A 15,843-nucleotide genomic window follows, 5' to 3' on the forward strand; every position below is an offset into this window, starting at 1 on the left:
AGGGACAAGATTTGATTCAATTTGGCCAATATTTAATGACTGGCAGCCACCAGCACTGGTTTTGCCTATTATATTGAGCATGAATAATTTGAATTGGTCCTGGACCACCAACCCAGGACACCCCTGCAAGTGTCCCGAGGCACCCCAGGGAGCCACGGCACACAGTTTGGGAACCTCTGCCATAGGCTCCAATGAATACTATAGTCATTTGCAATTTTATTTCCTCCACCTGCAATTAGCACCTTAAGATAGCTGATGTTATAATGTGCACTAATGAGGAAAATCGGGTCATGCGTCAGATTAATGGCAAGAAGGAAATAAGTTTTATAACGTCGTAAATTAAAATGAGATTGTGTAACAGAGAGGTTTTGGCATTTTCAGGTATTTCTAATTAAAAGAAAAACCATCAACATATGTTCTATGCTAAGTTGTTGGTTTTTGTCTTTGTTGTTTGGTGGGATAGACTTCATGAAGTCTACAAGTGTTTATACTGCTGAGATGTGCACATCTGCTTTTAGGCTGCAGGGAGGGGTGGGTTAGGGTTAGGCTGCAGGGAGGGGTGGGTTAGGGTTAGGCTGCAGGAGGGGTGGGTTAGGGTTAGGCTGCAGGAGGGGTGGGTTAGGGTTAGGCTGCAGGAGGGGTGGAGTAGGGTTAGGCTACAGGAGGGGTGGGTTAGGGTTAGGCTGCAGGAGGGGTGGAGTAGGGTTAGGCTGTAGGAGGGGTGGGTTAGGGTTAGGCTGCAGGAGGGGTGGAGTAGGGTTAGGCTACAGGAGGGGTGGGTTAGGGTTAGGCTGCAGGAGGGGTGGAGTAGGGTTAGGCTGTAGGAGGGGTGGGTTAGGGTTAGGCTGCAGGAGGGGTGGAGTAGGGTTAGGCTGCAGGAGGGGTGTTAGGGTTAGGTTGCTTGGAGGGGGAGGTTAGGCTGTGGGAGGGGTGGGTTAGGGTTAGGTTGCTTGGAGGGGGAGGTTAGGCTGTGGGAGGGGTGGGTTAGGGTTAGGTTGCTTGGAGGGGGAGGTTAGGCTGTGGGAGGGGTGGGTTAGGCTGCAGGAAGGGGTAGGTTAGGCTGCAGGAGGGGTGGGTTAGGGTTAGGCTGTAGGAGGGGGAGGTTACAGTTAGGCTATGGGAGGGGTACTTAGGTCAACAGGTTCAAAAAGTCTACATGCAAAGGGTCGACACGGAAATGTTGACACTTTATTATTTTAATCCTAACCTTCCCCTTCCACAGCCTAACCCTAACCCTCTCCCAAGTGCCTAACCCTAAAATTCATTAGAAACCATGTGTTGACATTTTCGGTGTCGACCATTCACATGGTAAAGTACCAACCAATCAGCTCCTATAATTTTTCAAACCCAACCTATATATAAGATGGCAGGTAGAAGCTGATTGTTTGGTACTTTATCTCTCTCCAAGGTTTGATACCTTCCCCTTGGTCAGTTAATTGAGATGGGCAGCTGGATCTCTTCCAGGTCACTGGGGTCATTGCTGTGGGAAGATGGCGGCACACACACAGGCTAATGATGGTCACCTGCCCCCCCACCTCTGTGACGCAGCTGCTGATGTTGCAGAGTGAGTGCCAGCTTAGGGTTACCTCACTGTAGGCTATAGACCACCTGCTACACATTCCGCCCACCATAATATAAGGATAGCATCTGCTATAGAACAGCCACAGAGCAGGACGCAGCTATGACGGGTGTAGCCCAGGGCCATCTTTTCGTATGGGCTCAATGGGCTCTTGCCCAAGGGCCCCAGGAGTAAAAAGGCCCTAAGCTGATAGCTGAGGGTCCCCTCTTTCCAGGGGTACCAGATTTTTGAAAATCGGCCCTGGGGAACCGGAGATATGTTCTTCCCAGCCAGATATCTTGGGTTCTGTCGAACTTAGAGTTTTTCTGAGGGTATACTCCGAAAGCTGGGACTCTCCCCTCTCAGTGGATACTGGCAGCTTGTCTCTACTATGCCCAGAACCAGAGATATCACCCTTCAAGCAGCTGGTCCCTGCTCCAGCTCCACACGCCTAATATGCAGTTTTATATTTTTGTTGGTGGATTGCTCTGGCTCCTGAACTCTGATCTCCAAGTCCCCGGTATCTCCTGAAAGGTGGGAATCTCTAGTTTTTTTTTTTTTTATCCCATTAAAGCTAAGATATCTATTTCTAGGAACTGGAGATATCTGCAGTAAAGCAAGCTGCCCTAACCGCAGGAAAATGATGAATATTAAGCCCACTCCACTATCCACCCCTCCCCTGTGTATTATACACCCCCCCTACCACCCTGGAAGTCATGTACCACGGCCCCTTCATTCAGCACAATGTCCCCTTCTACAGTTTAGTGTTCTCCTTCCCGCCCCATTTGTGCAGTAAAGGAGTAATTAGCAGAAATTATTTCTCAAGGTCCTACATGCTGAGCAGAAGATAGAACACCCCTACCCCCACGCGGAACATCAAAGCTGCCACTGATAGCACCCCCCACCTCTACCGCTGATGGGTGTATAGAGGGGCCCCAGTGTATTGCTGTGCCCAGGGGCCTACACTGATGTTAAGACGGCTCTGGTGTAGCCCAGTGGTCTCTACATTTACAAAAGGTCTCCGTTTAGCAGCCCACTGTGACACCTATGGGGGCTGTTTTTGTGATTGGACACAGCAGACCGCAGTAGGAGGAACGCCCAGGGTGATACAGACTGCCCCATCACATAGCCTACATCAATGGTTCCCAAACTCGGTCCTTGAGGAGCAATAAAGGTCCAGGTTTTATCTATATCCATGCTTGGCCACAGGTGACTTAATTAGCACCTCAGTCAATAGGATTTAACCATCTGTGCTAGGCCATGGATATACCTAAATCCTGGTCTGTTAGTGCTCGTTGAGGACAGAGTTTGGGAACCACTGCCCTACAATACATCATGACCCCTTCCACCAGGCACAGAATGCTCTGGACTTCCCACTTCAGTTACAATCGCAGTCACCAGTAGTGACTGACCCACCCTTCTCATCAATGAAGTAGTAACACAGGGGCGACTTTAATGATGAATGAAGTGGAAGGTCCAGGAGCGGAACATCTAGTACCTGGTGGAAGGGGTGATGTTGGAGGGTCTATCATCCAGGCCATGACCATTCCAGAAGAACATGCAGCAGGATCCAGCTGGGTGGCCTCCTCTGCCGCAGGCCTGGAGGTCTCCTTAGAATATGGACGTCACCTGGACATTCTGGGATAATGTTTCCTTAGTTATAGATGTAGCCACGCTCATCTAGCCTGCAGCTTGCCGATCATGCGTGTGCGCTCAAGTATGAACGCCTATAGGAATACATGGGCAGCGTACTAAGACGTGTGCTAGTGCGGCAATGCCGCAGGCTGGATGAGCGTGGCTATATCTGTACACGCCCCTGTTTTCTGGTATCCTGCCTGGCGTCACCCCAAACCGGCAGCAGCTTTTCAATCAGGCTGTGGCTTAGGGGGTACTGGGTGCAATGATGCAGCAACGGGTCCTGTGATTGCACAGTCCACCAACCATCAGAGATGTACCCAAACTGTGTACGCCATGTATCAAACATTAACATTCCCAAGATGAAGAGGATCCAAAACTACAACTAATACCCCTCTCAGACTGCGCCGCGACCCGGGATATTGCTGGCGGCCTGAAAGGGGTATTAGTTGTAGTTTTGGATCCTCTTCATATTGGGAATGTTAGTGTTTGATACATGGCCAGGTAAAATAATCTAGGTGGTCTGACCTGGTATTTGAACTGGGGTAGTGAGCAGGGCTGAACATGGGTTCAACTCGGCTTGCGCGGTTATTTTAGGCACGGGAAAAAGGCTATTTAATTGAATAGCCTTTTCTCACGCTGCAGTTAATTGAATATGCCCGAATTTGACAAGTTAGCTTTCAATTGCACAATAGGGAATAGGCGAGCAGCCCTAAATACATTTTCTGATACCTTCATTTAAAATATAAGTTATAATACATAGACAATATTACACTCATGTAATTCAGAAAACCAGTTATTAATAATATAAAAGTGAATGAAATCCACAGAGCAGCGTTACCAATGACTGTGACATTTGCTGCAGTGGAGCCTGTCCGACCCTTCTGTAACATAATACAGCTCTGGCAGAATGTTATCACAGAGGTCTGTTTCCTGCGTACTGGGAAATGGGATTGCCTGTCTAGTAATGATGTACAGAACAAGTCAAATCTCTGCGCCACGGCATCTGGCGGCACAGCTTAGCGCTTATTACAGTAAGCAATCAGTGAGCAAAGAAGCATTGCCGCAAAGAATCTCCACCACCAACGGGGGGCGCAATGGGGGGCGGGGGTAATGTGCATAATTTAGATCATTAATGGGCAGAAAAGTTCCAGGAGGCTTTGAATAGAAACAAACATATACTCCTTATTTATTAACAAAAAGCAAAACTTGTCTAGGTGCCGGCGTAACCAGTCGGCTGCAGACACCTCGTCTCCAGGTGAACAATTCTCCAGCCATGAATCAGTCCTAAGCTGTGGCCCCCAACCAGCTATGAAGAAGACGGAATAAGATACCAGGTCTGACAGATGAGAGGTGGCTGCCCAAACATCTTCCTGGTGGCACTGAGCTTACAGTCATAGTAATGTGGCCCCAATGTCCGGCAAAACGGGCGATTTCTCCTCAGTTCTCCACCTCCTCCTCTTCCGCTGCTTCATCCTCATCCATCTTTTCCTCTTCTTCCTCTACCTCTTCTTCCCGACTCCGATCTGGGTCGTCACCGTCAGTTTTCTTGTCCTTGTGTTTCTTCCTCAACTCGGTGGCTTCTTTCTTTCCCTTCTGGTCCCGTCTGTAAGCTGAGGGACAGGACAATCAATCATCTGTGCACGTGGCTATAGCACTCAGATAGACAACGCTACCACTTAGGAACGGCATCCCACAACCAGTCTTACTAATATATGGCACTCCGTGACCATCTACCCAACATTACCTACCATGTGCAACCCCTAATGTTGTTCCGTACAGGTCACACTTACAGCTGCACTGAAGCAAGTGTGCGCTGAATGCTGTACAACGAGAATCATGAGCAACCAATGAGGTATCACGCTCAGTACCCCCATACTTCTCATGTCTGGAAAGTAACCTTCAGTATTCACAGAGCGTCTACACAGGAAGGAAAACTCTTATACAGGGGAAAGCTACTGACTTCCAAGCAAAAGTTCCCTATACAACTACCCACCTATTCTGTTACTGGATTGGCTGTCTCACTGAGTGTAGTATGGTAAGCCGGCGGCCGGGCTCCCGGCGACCAGCATACCGGCACCGGGATCCCGACCGCTGGCATACTGACAGTGTGGCGAGCGCAAATGAGCCCGTTGCGAGTTTGCTGCGCTCACCACGCTGCGGGCACAGTGGCGCGCTACTTATTCTTCCTCCAGGGGGGTCGTGTCGGTATGCCGGCTGTCTGGATTCCGGCGCCGGTATACTGTGCGCCGGGATCCCGACAGCCAGCAAACTGAAGACCACCCGTCTCACTGACCCCCCTCCCGAGGCCACACCCTTTTTCAGATGTATACCTTTGGCTTGCTCAAGGTGTCCCTACTACCATCTCCTGTATTTTGGGAGGTATGATAGTCCAACACATAACACAGAGGAATGCTTAAAGTATGGGGACAACTGTCATACACTGTCTCCTGGTTTTGGGAGTGCCCACCTTCCAGGGACTCTTTCAGTGGCGTCAGGAACCGCTGACACTCCATCTCCTCCACAGCCGCCAACACATCCGTCACATTCAGCGTCTTCCTCTTCCCCTTCATTGCAAAGTTATTAGCACTAAAGAAATAACAGCATTCAAAGGACAATTAGAGCACAGGACATTGATATGTTCCCAGGCTGGGTAGGAAATCCCGGTAGTATGGATCTTGACTGTCAGAAGACAGACGGCGGAATTGTGACGGATCCCGTTATTTTCACTCAACCGTTATTTTCACTCAACCCCTAACCGACTTCACCGCCCCTGTAGCCTAACCCTAACCTCCCCCTCCCCGCAGCCTAATCCTAACCTCCCACTCCCACAGCCTAATCCTAACCTCCACCTCCCACAGCCTAACCCTAACTTCCCACTCCCGCAGCCTAATCCTAACCTCCACCTCCCGCAGCCTAACCCTAACCTCCCCCTCCCGCAGCCTAATCCGAACCTCCACCTCCCACAGCCTAACCCTAACCTCCCCCTCCCACAGCCTAATCCTAACCTCCACCTCCCGCAGCCTAACCCTAACCTCCCTCTCCCGCAGCCTAATCCTAACCTCCACCTCCCACAGCCTAACCCTAACCTCCCCCTCCCGCAGCCTAATCCTAACCTCCCCCTCCCGCAGCCTAACTCTAACCCTCCCCTCCCGCAGCCTAATCCTAACCTCCCCCTCCCGCAGCCTAATCCTAACTTCCCACTCCGGCAGCCTAACCCTAACCTCCCCCTTCCACAGCCTTACCCTCCCCTCCCGCAGCCTAACCCTAACCTCCCCTTTCCACAGCCTAACCCTAACCTCCACCTCCCACAGCCTAACCCTAACCTCCACCTCCCACAGCCTAACCCTAACCTCCACTTCCCACAGCCTAACCCTAACCTCCCCCTTCCACAGCCTTACCCTCCCCTCCCACAGCCTAACCCTAACTTTCCCCTCCGGCAGCCTAACCCTAACCTCCACCTTCCACAGCCTTACCCTCCCCTCCCGCAGCCTAACCCTAACCTCCTCTACTGGCTAAACGATATGACTGTAAAAATAGGATTTTGGTACTTACCAGATAAATCCTTTTCTTTGAATCCACATGGGGCACTGGAGTACTCTTGGGATTTTTTTACTGAGCCGAACAGGAGCAAAAGAGAAGCTGAACAATGGAGAATTACATATAACATTATAACAGAACGGTCAACTATAAAGTTGACACGACAAAAGATAACAATCACCTTAATATTTTAACAAGTTGGTGTGTGTGTGTTACCATAAGATATACTGAACTTACCACAAGCCAGGTGAAACTGCTCTGGGTGGGCGTCCAGTGACCCCTGTGGATTAAAAGAAAAGGAATTATCTGGTAAGTACCAAAATCCTATTTTCTTTTTCATCCACTAGGGGGCACTGGAGTACTCCTGGGATGTACCAAACTTTCCCCCTTGGGCGGGAGAGCTGGTTGGCACCTGTAACACTAGACGTCCAAAGCTAGATGCTGATGCCGCAAACGTATCAAACTTGTAAAAGCGCCCAAACGTGTGCACTGATGACCATGTAGCCGCACGGCGAAGTTGCGTCGTAAAAGCTCCACGACCTGTTGCCCATGACGTTCACACAGAATGTGTGGAATGTGCTGAAACGGATGCAGGCGGTTTTAGACTAGTATGAAAGTAAGTTTTATATTTTCGCCGGTGGATTACTCTAGCTTCTGAACTCTGATCCCCAAGTCCCCAATATCTTCTGAAACGTGGGACTCTCTAGGTATTTATCCCATTCAAAGGTAAGAAATATATTTCCAGGAACTGGAGATATCTGCATTCAAGCAAGCTGCCCTCCCACCGGAAAATGGTGAAGATTAAGCCCACTCCACTATCCACCCCTCCCCTGCATATTAAACACCCCATACAACCCTGGTAGTCATGTATCAGGGCCCCTTCATTCAGCCCAATGCCCCCTTATACAGGTTAGTATTCTCCTTCCTGCCGCATCTGTGCAGTAAAGGATTAATTAGCAGACATACATTTATAGGGAAACCTACATACACTCTACTACAGCGCTCTGGTGCTGTCTGCAGATGCCATTCTGACTAAGCAGCGACATACATGTATATGGGAAACTACACACACTCTACTACAGCGCTCTGGTGCTGTCTGCAGACGCCATTCTGACTAAGCAGCGGACATACATGTATAGGGAAACCTACATACACTCTACTACAGCGCTCTGGTGCTGTCTGCAGACGCCAATTTTGACTAAGCAGCGGACATACATGTATAGGGAAACCTACACACTCTACTACAGCGCTCTGGTACTGTCTGCAGACACCATTCTGACTAAGCAGCGGACATACATGTATAGGGAAACTACACACACTCTACTACAGCGCTCTGGTACTGTCTGCAGACGCCATTCTGAGTAAGCAGCGGACATACATGTATAAGGAAACCTACACACACTCTACTACAGCGCTCTGGTGCTGTCTGCAGACGCCATTCTGACTAAGCAGCGGACATACATGTATAGGGAAACCTACACACACTCTACTACAGCGCTTTGGTACTGTCTGCAGACGCCATTCTGACTAAGCAGCGGACATACATGTATAGGGAAACCTACACACACTCTACTACAGCGCTCTGGTGCTGTCTGCAGACACCATTCTGACTAAGCAGCGGACATACATGTATATGGGAAACTACACACACTCTACTACAGCGCTCTGGTGCTGTCTGCAGACGCCATTCTGACTAAGCAGCGACATACATGTATAGGGAAACCTACACACACTCTACTACAGCGCTCTGGTGCTGTCTGCAGACGCCATTCTGACTAAGCAGCGACATACATGTATAGGGAAACCTACACACACTCTACTACAGCGCTCTGGTGCTGTCTGCAGACGCCATTCTGACTAAGCAGCGGACATACATGTATAGGGGAACCTACACACACTCTACTACAGCGCTCTGCTGCTGTCTGCAGACGCCATTCTGACTAAGCAGCGGACATACATGTATAGGGAAACCTACACACACTCTACTACAGCGCTCTGGTACTGTCTGCAGACGCCATTCTGACTAAGCAGCGACATACATGTATAGGGAAACCTACACACACTCTACTACAGCGCTCTGGTGCTGTCTGCAGACGCCATTCTGACTAAGCAGCGACATACATGTATAGGGAAACCTACACACACTCTACTACAGCGCTCTGGTGCTGTCTGCAGACACCATTCTGACTAAGCAGCGGACATACATGTATAGGGGAAACCTACACACACTCTACTACAGCGCTCTGGTGCTGTCTGCAGACGCCATTCTGACTAAGCAGTGACATACATGTATAGGGGAACTACACACACTGTATTACAGCGCTACTGGTGCTGTCTGCAGACGCCATTCTGACTAAGCAGCGGACATACATGTATAGGGGAACCTACACACACTCTACTACAGCGCTCTGGTGCTGTCTGCAGACGCCATTCTGACTAAGCAGCGGACATACATGTATAGGGAAACCTACACACACTCTACTACAGCGCTCTGGTACTGTCTGCAGACGCCATTCTGACTAAGCAGCGACATACATGTATAGGGAAACCTACACACACTCTACTACAGCGCTCTGGTGCTGTCTGCAGACGCCATTCTGACTAAGCAGCGACATACATGTATAGGGAAACCTACACACACTCTACTACAGCGCTCTGGTGCTGTCTGCAGACACCATTCTGACTAAGCAGCGGACATACATGTATAGGGGAAACCTACACACACTCTACTACAGCGCTCTGGTGCTGTCTGCAGACGCCATTCTGACTAAGCAGTGACATACATGTATAGGGGAACTACACACACTGTATTACAGCGCTACTGGTGCTGTCTGCAGACGCCATTCTGACTAAGCAGCGACATACATGTATAGGGAAACCTACACACACTCTACTACAGCGCTCTGGTGCTGTCTGCAGACACCATTCTGACTAAGCAGCGGACATACATGTATAGGGGAAACCTACACACACTCTACTACAGCGCTCTGGTGCTGTCTGCAGACGCCATTCTGACTAAGCAGTGACATACATGTATAGGGGAACTACACACACTCTACTACAGCGCTCTGGTGCTGTCTGCAGACGCCATTCTGACTGAGCAGCGGACATACATGTATAGGGGAAACCTACACACATTTATGAAGTGAAAATAATGAAATTTAGGAATAAGACCTGTAGCTGGAGGAATTTACACTATAGCCCCCATCAGACAAGCATGGGCCTGTGGCAGATACAGAATAGTTATAATATTACTCACTGTATTATAGGGCTCAGCGCCTGTCCCAGAGCTTTGTGAAAATCCAGGGGAGGATGGAGAATCTCTGCTCCCAGAGTCAGATGATCGCGCCACGTCACAAACCACGGAGGCTACGGATCAGACAGACACTGCTACAGACCATATTGCCCCATACATTAATAAAGTGTATATGCTGAATGCTTTCTTTAATATTACGCAGAACATAGCTCAAGAACAAATGATAGAAGCGTGACTGCCACAACAGAGGCAGCCATTTTGTAAACGGAACAGGTTTTATCCAGAAAGCATCGCAAAGCTGAGAGAAAAAGTACCAAACAATCATCTTACAGATTATGAGTGAAAAAATAAGAATTTACTTACCGATAATTCTATTTCTCGTAGTCCATAGTGGATGCTGGGAACTCCGTAAGGACCATGGGGAATAGCGGCTCCGCAGGAGACTGGGCACAAAAGTAAAGCTTTAGGACTACCTGGTGTGCACTGGCTCCTCCCCCCATGACCCTCCTCCAAGCCTCAGTCAGATACTGTGCCCGGAAGAGCGTACACAATAAGGAAGGATTTTGAATCCCGGGTAAGACTCATACCAGCCACACCAATCACACCGTACAACTTGTGATCTGAACCCAGTTAACAGCATGATAACAGAAGGAGCCTCTGGATAGATGGCTCACAACAACAATAACCCGATTAGTTAACAATAACTATGTACAAGTATTGCAGACAATCCGCACTTGGGATGGGCGCCCAGCATCCACTACGGACTACGAGAAATAGAATTATCGGTAAGTAAATTCTTATTTTCTCCGACGTCCTAGTGGATGCTGGGAACTCCGTAAGGACCATGGGGATTATACCAAAGCTCCCAAACGGGCGGGAGAGTGCGGATGACTCTGCAGCACCGAGTGAGGGAACTCCAGGTCCTCCTCAGCCAGAGTGTCAAATTTGTAAGATTTTACAAAAGTATTTGACCCTGACCAAGTAGCAGCTCGGCAAAGTTGCAGAGCCGAGACCCCTCGGGCAGCCGCCCAAGATGAGCCCACCTTCCTTGTGGAATGGGCTTTTACAGATTTTGGCTGTGGCAGGCCTGTCACAGAATGTGCAAACTGAATTGTACTACAAATCCAGCGAGCAGTAGTCTGCTTAGAAGCAGGAGCACCCAGCTTGTTGGGTGCGTACAGGATAAATAGCGAGTCAGATTTTCTGACTCCAGCCATCCTGGAAACATATATTTTCAGGGCCCTGACAACGTCCAGCAACTTGGAGTCCTCCAAGTCTTTAGTAGCCGCAGGTACCACAATAGGCTGGTTCAGGTGAAAAGCTGAAACCACCTTAGGGAGAAACTGAGGACGAGTCCTCAATTCTGCCCTGTCCATATGAAAAATCAGATAAGGGCTTTTACAGGATAAAGCCTCCAATTCTGACACCCGCCTGGCCGAAGCCAGGACCAACAGCATGACCACTTTCCACGTGAGATATTTTAAATCCACCGTTTTAAGTGGTTCAGACCAAAATGATTTTTGGAAATTCAAAACAACATTTATATCCCAAGGTGCCACTGGAGGCACAAAAGGAGGCGGTATATGTAGCACTCCCTTAACAAACGTCTGAACTTCAGGCACTGAAGCCAGTTCTTTTTGAAAGAAACTCGACAGGGCCGAAATCTGAACCTTAATGGATCCCAATTTGAGGCCCATAGACACTCCTGCTTGCAGGAAATGCAGGAATCGACCCAGTTGAAATTCCTCCGTTGGGGCCTTTTTGGCCTCGCACCACGCAACATATTTCCGCCAGATGCGGTGATAATGCTTTGCGGTTACATCCTTTCTGGCTTTTATCAAAGTAGGGATGACTTCGTCTTGAATGCCTTTTTTCCTTTAGGATCCGGCGTTCAACCGCCATGCCGTCAAACGCAGCCGCGGTAAGTCTTGGAACAGACAGGGTCCCTGCTGGAGCAGGTCCCTTCTCAGAGGTAGAGGCCACGGGTCCTCTGTGAGCATTTCTTGAAGTTCCGGGTACCAAGTCCTTCTTGGCCAATCCGGAGCTACGAGAATAGTTCTTACTCCTCTCCGCCGTATAATTCTCAGCACCTTGGGTATGAGAGGCAGAGGAGGGAACACATACACCGACTGGTACACCCATGGTGTCACCAGAGCGTCCACAGCTATTGCTTGAGGGTCCCTTGACCTGGCGCAATATCTGTCTAGTTTTTTGTTGAGGCGGGACGCCATCATGTCCACCTTTGGTTTTTCCCAACGGTCTACAATCATGTGGAAGACTTCTGGGTGAAGTCCCCACTCTCCCGGGTGGAGGTCGTGCCTGTTGAGGAAGTCTGCTTCCCAGTTGTCCACTCCCGGAATGAACACTGCTGACAGTGTTATCACATGATTTTCCGCCCATCGGAGAATCCTTGCAGCTTCTGCCATCGCCCTCCTGCTTCTTGTGCCGCCCTGCCTGTTTACATGGGCAACTGCCGTGATGTTGTCCGACTGGATCAGCACCGGCTGACCTTGAAGCAGAGGTCTTGCTTTGCTTAGGGCATTGTAAATGGCCCTTAGCTCCAGGATATTTATGTGAAGTGAAGTCTCCAGGCTTGACCACAAGCCCTGGAAATTCCTTCCCTGTGTGACTGCTCCCCAGCCTCACAGGCTAGCATCCGTGGTCACCAGGACCCAGTCCTGAATGCCAAATCTGCTACCCTCTAGAAGATGAGCACCCTGCAACCACCACAGGAGAGACACCCTTGTCTTTGGTGACAGGGTTCTCCGCCGATGCATCTGAAGATGCGATCCGGACCATTTGTCCAGCAGGTCCCACTGGAAAGTTCTTGCGTGGAATCTGCCGAATGGAATTGCTTCGTAAGAAGCCACCATTTTTCCCAGAACCCTTGTGCATTGATGCACTGACACTTGGCCTGGTTTTAGGAGGTTTTTGACTAGCTCGGATAACTCCCTGGCTTTCTCCTCCGGGAGAAATACCTTCTTCTGAACTGTGTCCAGAATCATCCCCAGGAATAGAAGACGTGTCGTCGGGATCAGCTGCGATTTTGGAATATTGAGAATCCAACCGTGCTGCTGCAACACTACTTGAGATAGTGCCACCCCGACCACCAACTGTTCCCTGGATCTTGCCCTTATCAGGAGATCGTCCAAGTAAGGGATAATTAAAACTCCCTTTCTTCGAAGAAGTATCATCATTTCGGCCATTACTTTGGTAAAGACCCGGGGTGCCGTGGACAATCCAAACGGCAGTGTTTGAAACTGATAGTGGCAGTTCTGTACCACAAACCTGAGATACCCTTGGTGAGAAGGGTAAATTGGGACATGGAGGTAAGCATCCTTGATGTCCAGAGACACCATTGTAAGTGCTCAATGACTTTAGATTTAAAATGGGTCTCACCGAGCCGTCCGGCTTCGGTACCACAAATAGCGTGGAATAATACCCCTTTCCTTGTTGCAGGAGGGGTACCTTGATTATCACCTGCTGGGAATACAGCTTGTGAATAGCTTCTAATACCGCCTCCCTGTCGGAGGGAGTCGTCGGTAAGGCAGACTTTAGGAAAAGGCGAGGGGGAGACGTCTCGAAGTCCAATTTGTACCCCTGAGATACTACCTGAAGGATCCAGGAGTCCACCTGTGAGCGAGCCCACTGTGCGCTGAAATTTTTGAGACGGGCCCCCACCGCACCTGAGTCCGCTTGTAGAGCCCCAGCGTCATGCTGAGGACTTGGCGGAAGCGGGGGAGGACTTCTGTTCCTGGGAACTGGCTGTTTGTTGCAGCCTTTTTCCTCTCCCTCTGCCACGGGGCAGAATTGAGGAGCCTTTTGTCCGCTTGCCCTTATGGGGCCGAAATGGACTGCGCCTGATAATATGGCGTCTTCCTATGCTGAGAGGCTACCTGGGGTACAAACGTGGATTTCCCAGCAGTTGCTGTGGACACTAGGTCTGATAGACCTACCCCAAATAACTCCTCCCCTTTATAAGGCAATACTTCCATATGCCTTTTAGAATCGGCATCACCCGACCACTGCCGCGTCCATAAACCTCTTCTGGCGGATATGGACAGCGCACCGACTCTTGATGCCAGTCGGCAAATATCCCTCTGTGCATCACGCATGTATATAAATGCATCTTTTAAATGTTCTACAGTCAGTAATATACTGTCCCTATCAAGGGTATCGATATTTTCAGTCAGGGAGTCAGACCAAGCCACCCCAGCACTGCACATCCAGGCTGAGGCGATCGCTGGTCGCAGTATAACACCAGTATGTGTGTATATACATTTTAGGATAGTCTCCTGCTTTCTGTCAGCAGGATCCTTAAGGGCGGCCGTATCCGGGGACGGTAGCGCCACTTGTTTGGACAAGCGTGTGAGCGCTTTATCCACCTTAGGGGGTGTTTCACAACGTGCCCTATCCTCTGGCGGGAAAGGGTACGTTGCCAATAACCTTTTAGGAATTATCAGGAGAAACCCACGCTTCATCACATACTTCATTTAATTCCTCAGATGCAGGAAAAAATAAGATTTTACTTACCGATAAATCTATTTCTCGTAGTCCGTAGTGGATGCTGGGACTCCGTAAGGACCATGGGGAATAGCGGCTCCGCAGGAGACAGGGCACAAAATAAAAGCTTAAGGATCAGGTGGTGTGCACTGGCTCCTCCCCCTATGACCCTCCTCCAAGCCTCAGTTAGGATACTGTGCCCGGACGAGCGTACATAATAAGGAAGGATCTTGAATCCCGGGTAAGACTCATACCAGCCACACCAATCACACCGTACAACTCGTGATCTGAACCCAGTTAACAGTATGATAAATGCAAAGGAGCCTCTGAAAAGATGGCTCAAACAATAATAACCCGAATTTTTGTAACAATAACTATATACAAGTATTGCAGACAATCCGCACTAGGGATGGGCGCCCAGCATCCACTACGGACTACGAGAAATAGATTTATCGGTAAGTAAAATCTTATTTTCTCTGACGTCCTAGTGGATGCTGGGACTCCGTAAGGACCATGGGGATTATACCAAAGCTCCCAAACGGGCGGGAGAGTGCGGATGACTCTGCAGCACCGAATGAGAGAACTCCAGGTCCTCCTCAGCCAGGGTATCAAATTTGTAGAATTTAGCAAACGTGTTTGCCCCTGACCAAGTAGCTGCTCGGCAAAGTTGTAAAGCCGAGACCCCTCGGGCAGCCGCCCAAGATGAGCCCACTTTCCTTGTGGAATGGGCTTTTACTGATTTTGGCTGTGGCAATCCTGCCACGGAATGTGCAAGCTGAATTGTACTACAAATCCAACGAGCAATCGTCTGCTTTGAAGCAGGAGCACCCAGCTTGTTGGGTGCATACAGGATAAACAGCGAGTCAGTTTTCCTGACTCCAGCCGTCCTGGAAACATATATTTTCAGGGCCCTGACAACGTCTAGCAACTTGGAGTCCTCCAAGTCCCTAGTAGCCGCAGGCACCACAATAGGTTGGTTCATGTGAAATGCAGAAACCACCTTAGGTAGAAATTGAGGACGAGTCCTCAATTCCGCCCTGTCAGAATGAAAAATTAAGTAAGGGCTTTTATATGATAAAGCCGCCAATTCTGACACACGCCTGGCTGAAGCCAAGGCTAACAGCATCGACACCTTCCACGTGAGATATTTTAAGTCCACAGTGGAAAGTGGTTCAAACCAATGTGATTTTAGAAAACTCAATACAACATTGAGATCCCAAGGTGCCACTGGAGGCACAAAAGGAGGCTGTATGTGCAGCACCCCTTTCACAAATGTCTGAACTTCAGGTACTGAAGCCAGTTCTTTCTGGAAGAAAATCGACAAGGCCGAAATTTGAACCTTAATGGACCC

The 15,843-nt window shown here is 49.4% G+C and overlaps 1 protein-coding gene across 6 annotated transcripts in view; it reads right to left on the reverse strand.

Moving 5' to 3' along the window:
• Positions 1-4,358: 4,358 nt before the first annotated feature.
• LOC134948304 (uncharacterized) overlaps positions 4,359-15,843 on the reverse strand; it is a 39,973-nt gene continuing 28,488 nt past the window's right edge. For 3 of the 6 annotated variants that reach the window (XM_063936210.1, XM_063936209.1, XM_063936208.1), the window contains exons 11-14: positions 6,971-7,013; positions 6,749-6,835; positions 5,664-5,782; positions 4,359-4,806 (exon numbers count right to left, since the gene is read on the reverse strand). In XM_063936210.1, the coding sequence (XP_063792280.1) occupies positions 4,634-4,806; positions 5,664-5,782; positions 6,749-6,835; positions 6,971-7,013 (422 nt within the window). In that variant the 3' untranslated portion in view covers positions 4,359-4,633. Of the gene's footprint in view, positions 4,807-5,663; positions 5,783-6,748; positions 6,836-6,970; positions 7,014-9,992; positions 10,103-15,843 lie in introns of those variants that run through there. The other 3 variants (XM_063936211.1, XR_010182941.1, XM_063936212.1) reach the window with 3 other exon arrangements.

This window comes from Pseudophryne corroboree, chromosome 8 (assembly GCF_028390025.1).
Source record: "Pseudophryne corroboree isolate aPseCor3 chromosome 8, aPseCor3.hap2, whole genome shotgun sequence".
NCBI classification, from domain to species: Eukaryota; Metazoa; Chordata; class Amphibia; order Anura; family Myobatrachidae; genus Pseudophryne; species Pseudophryne corroboree.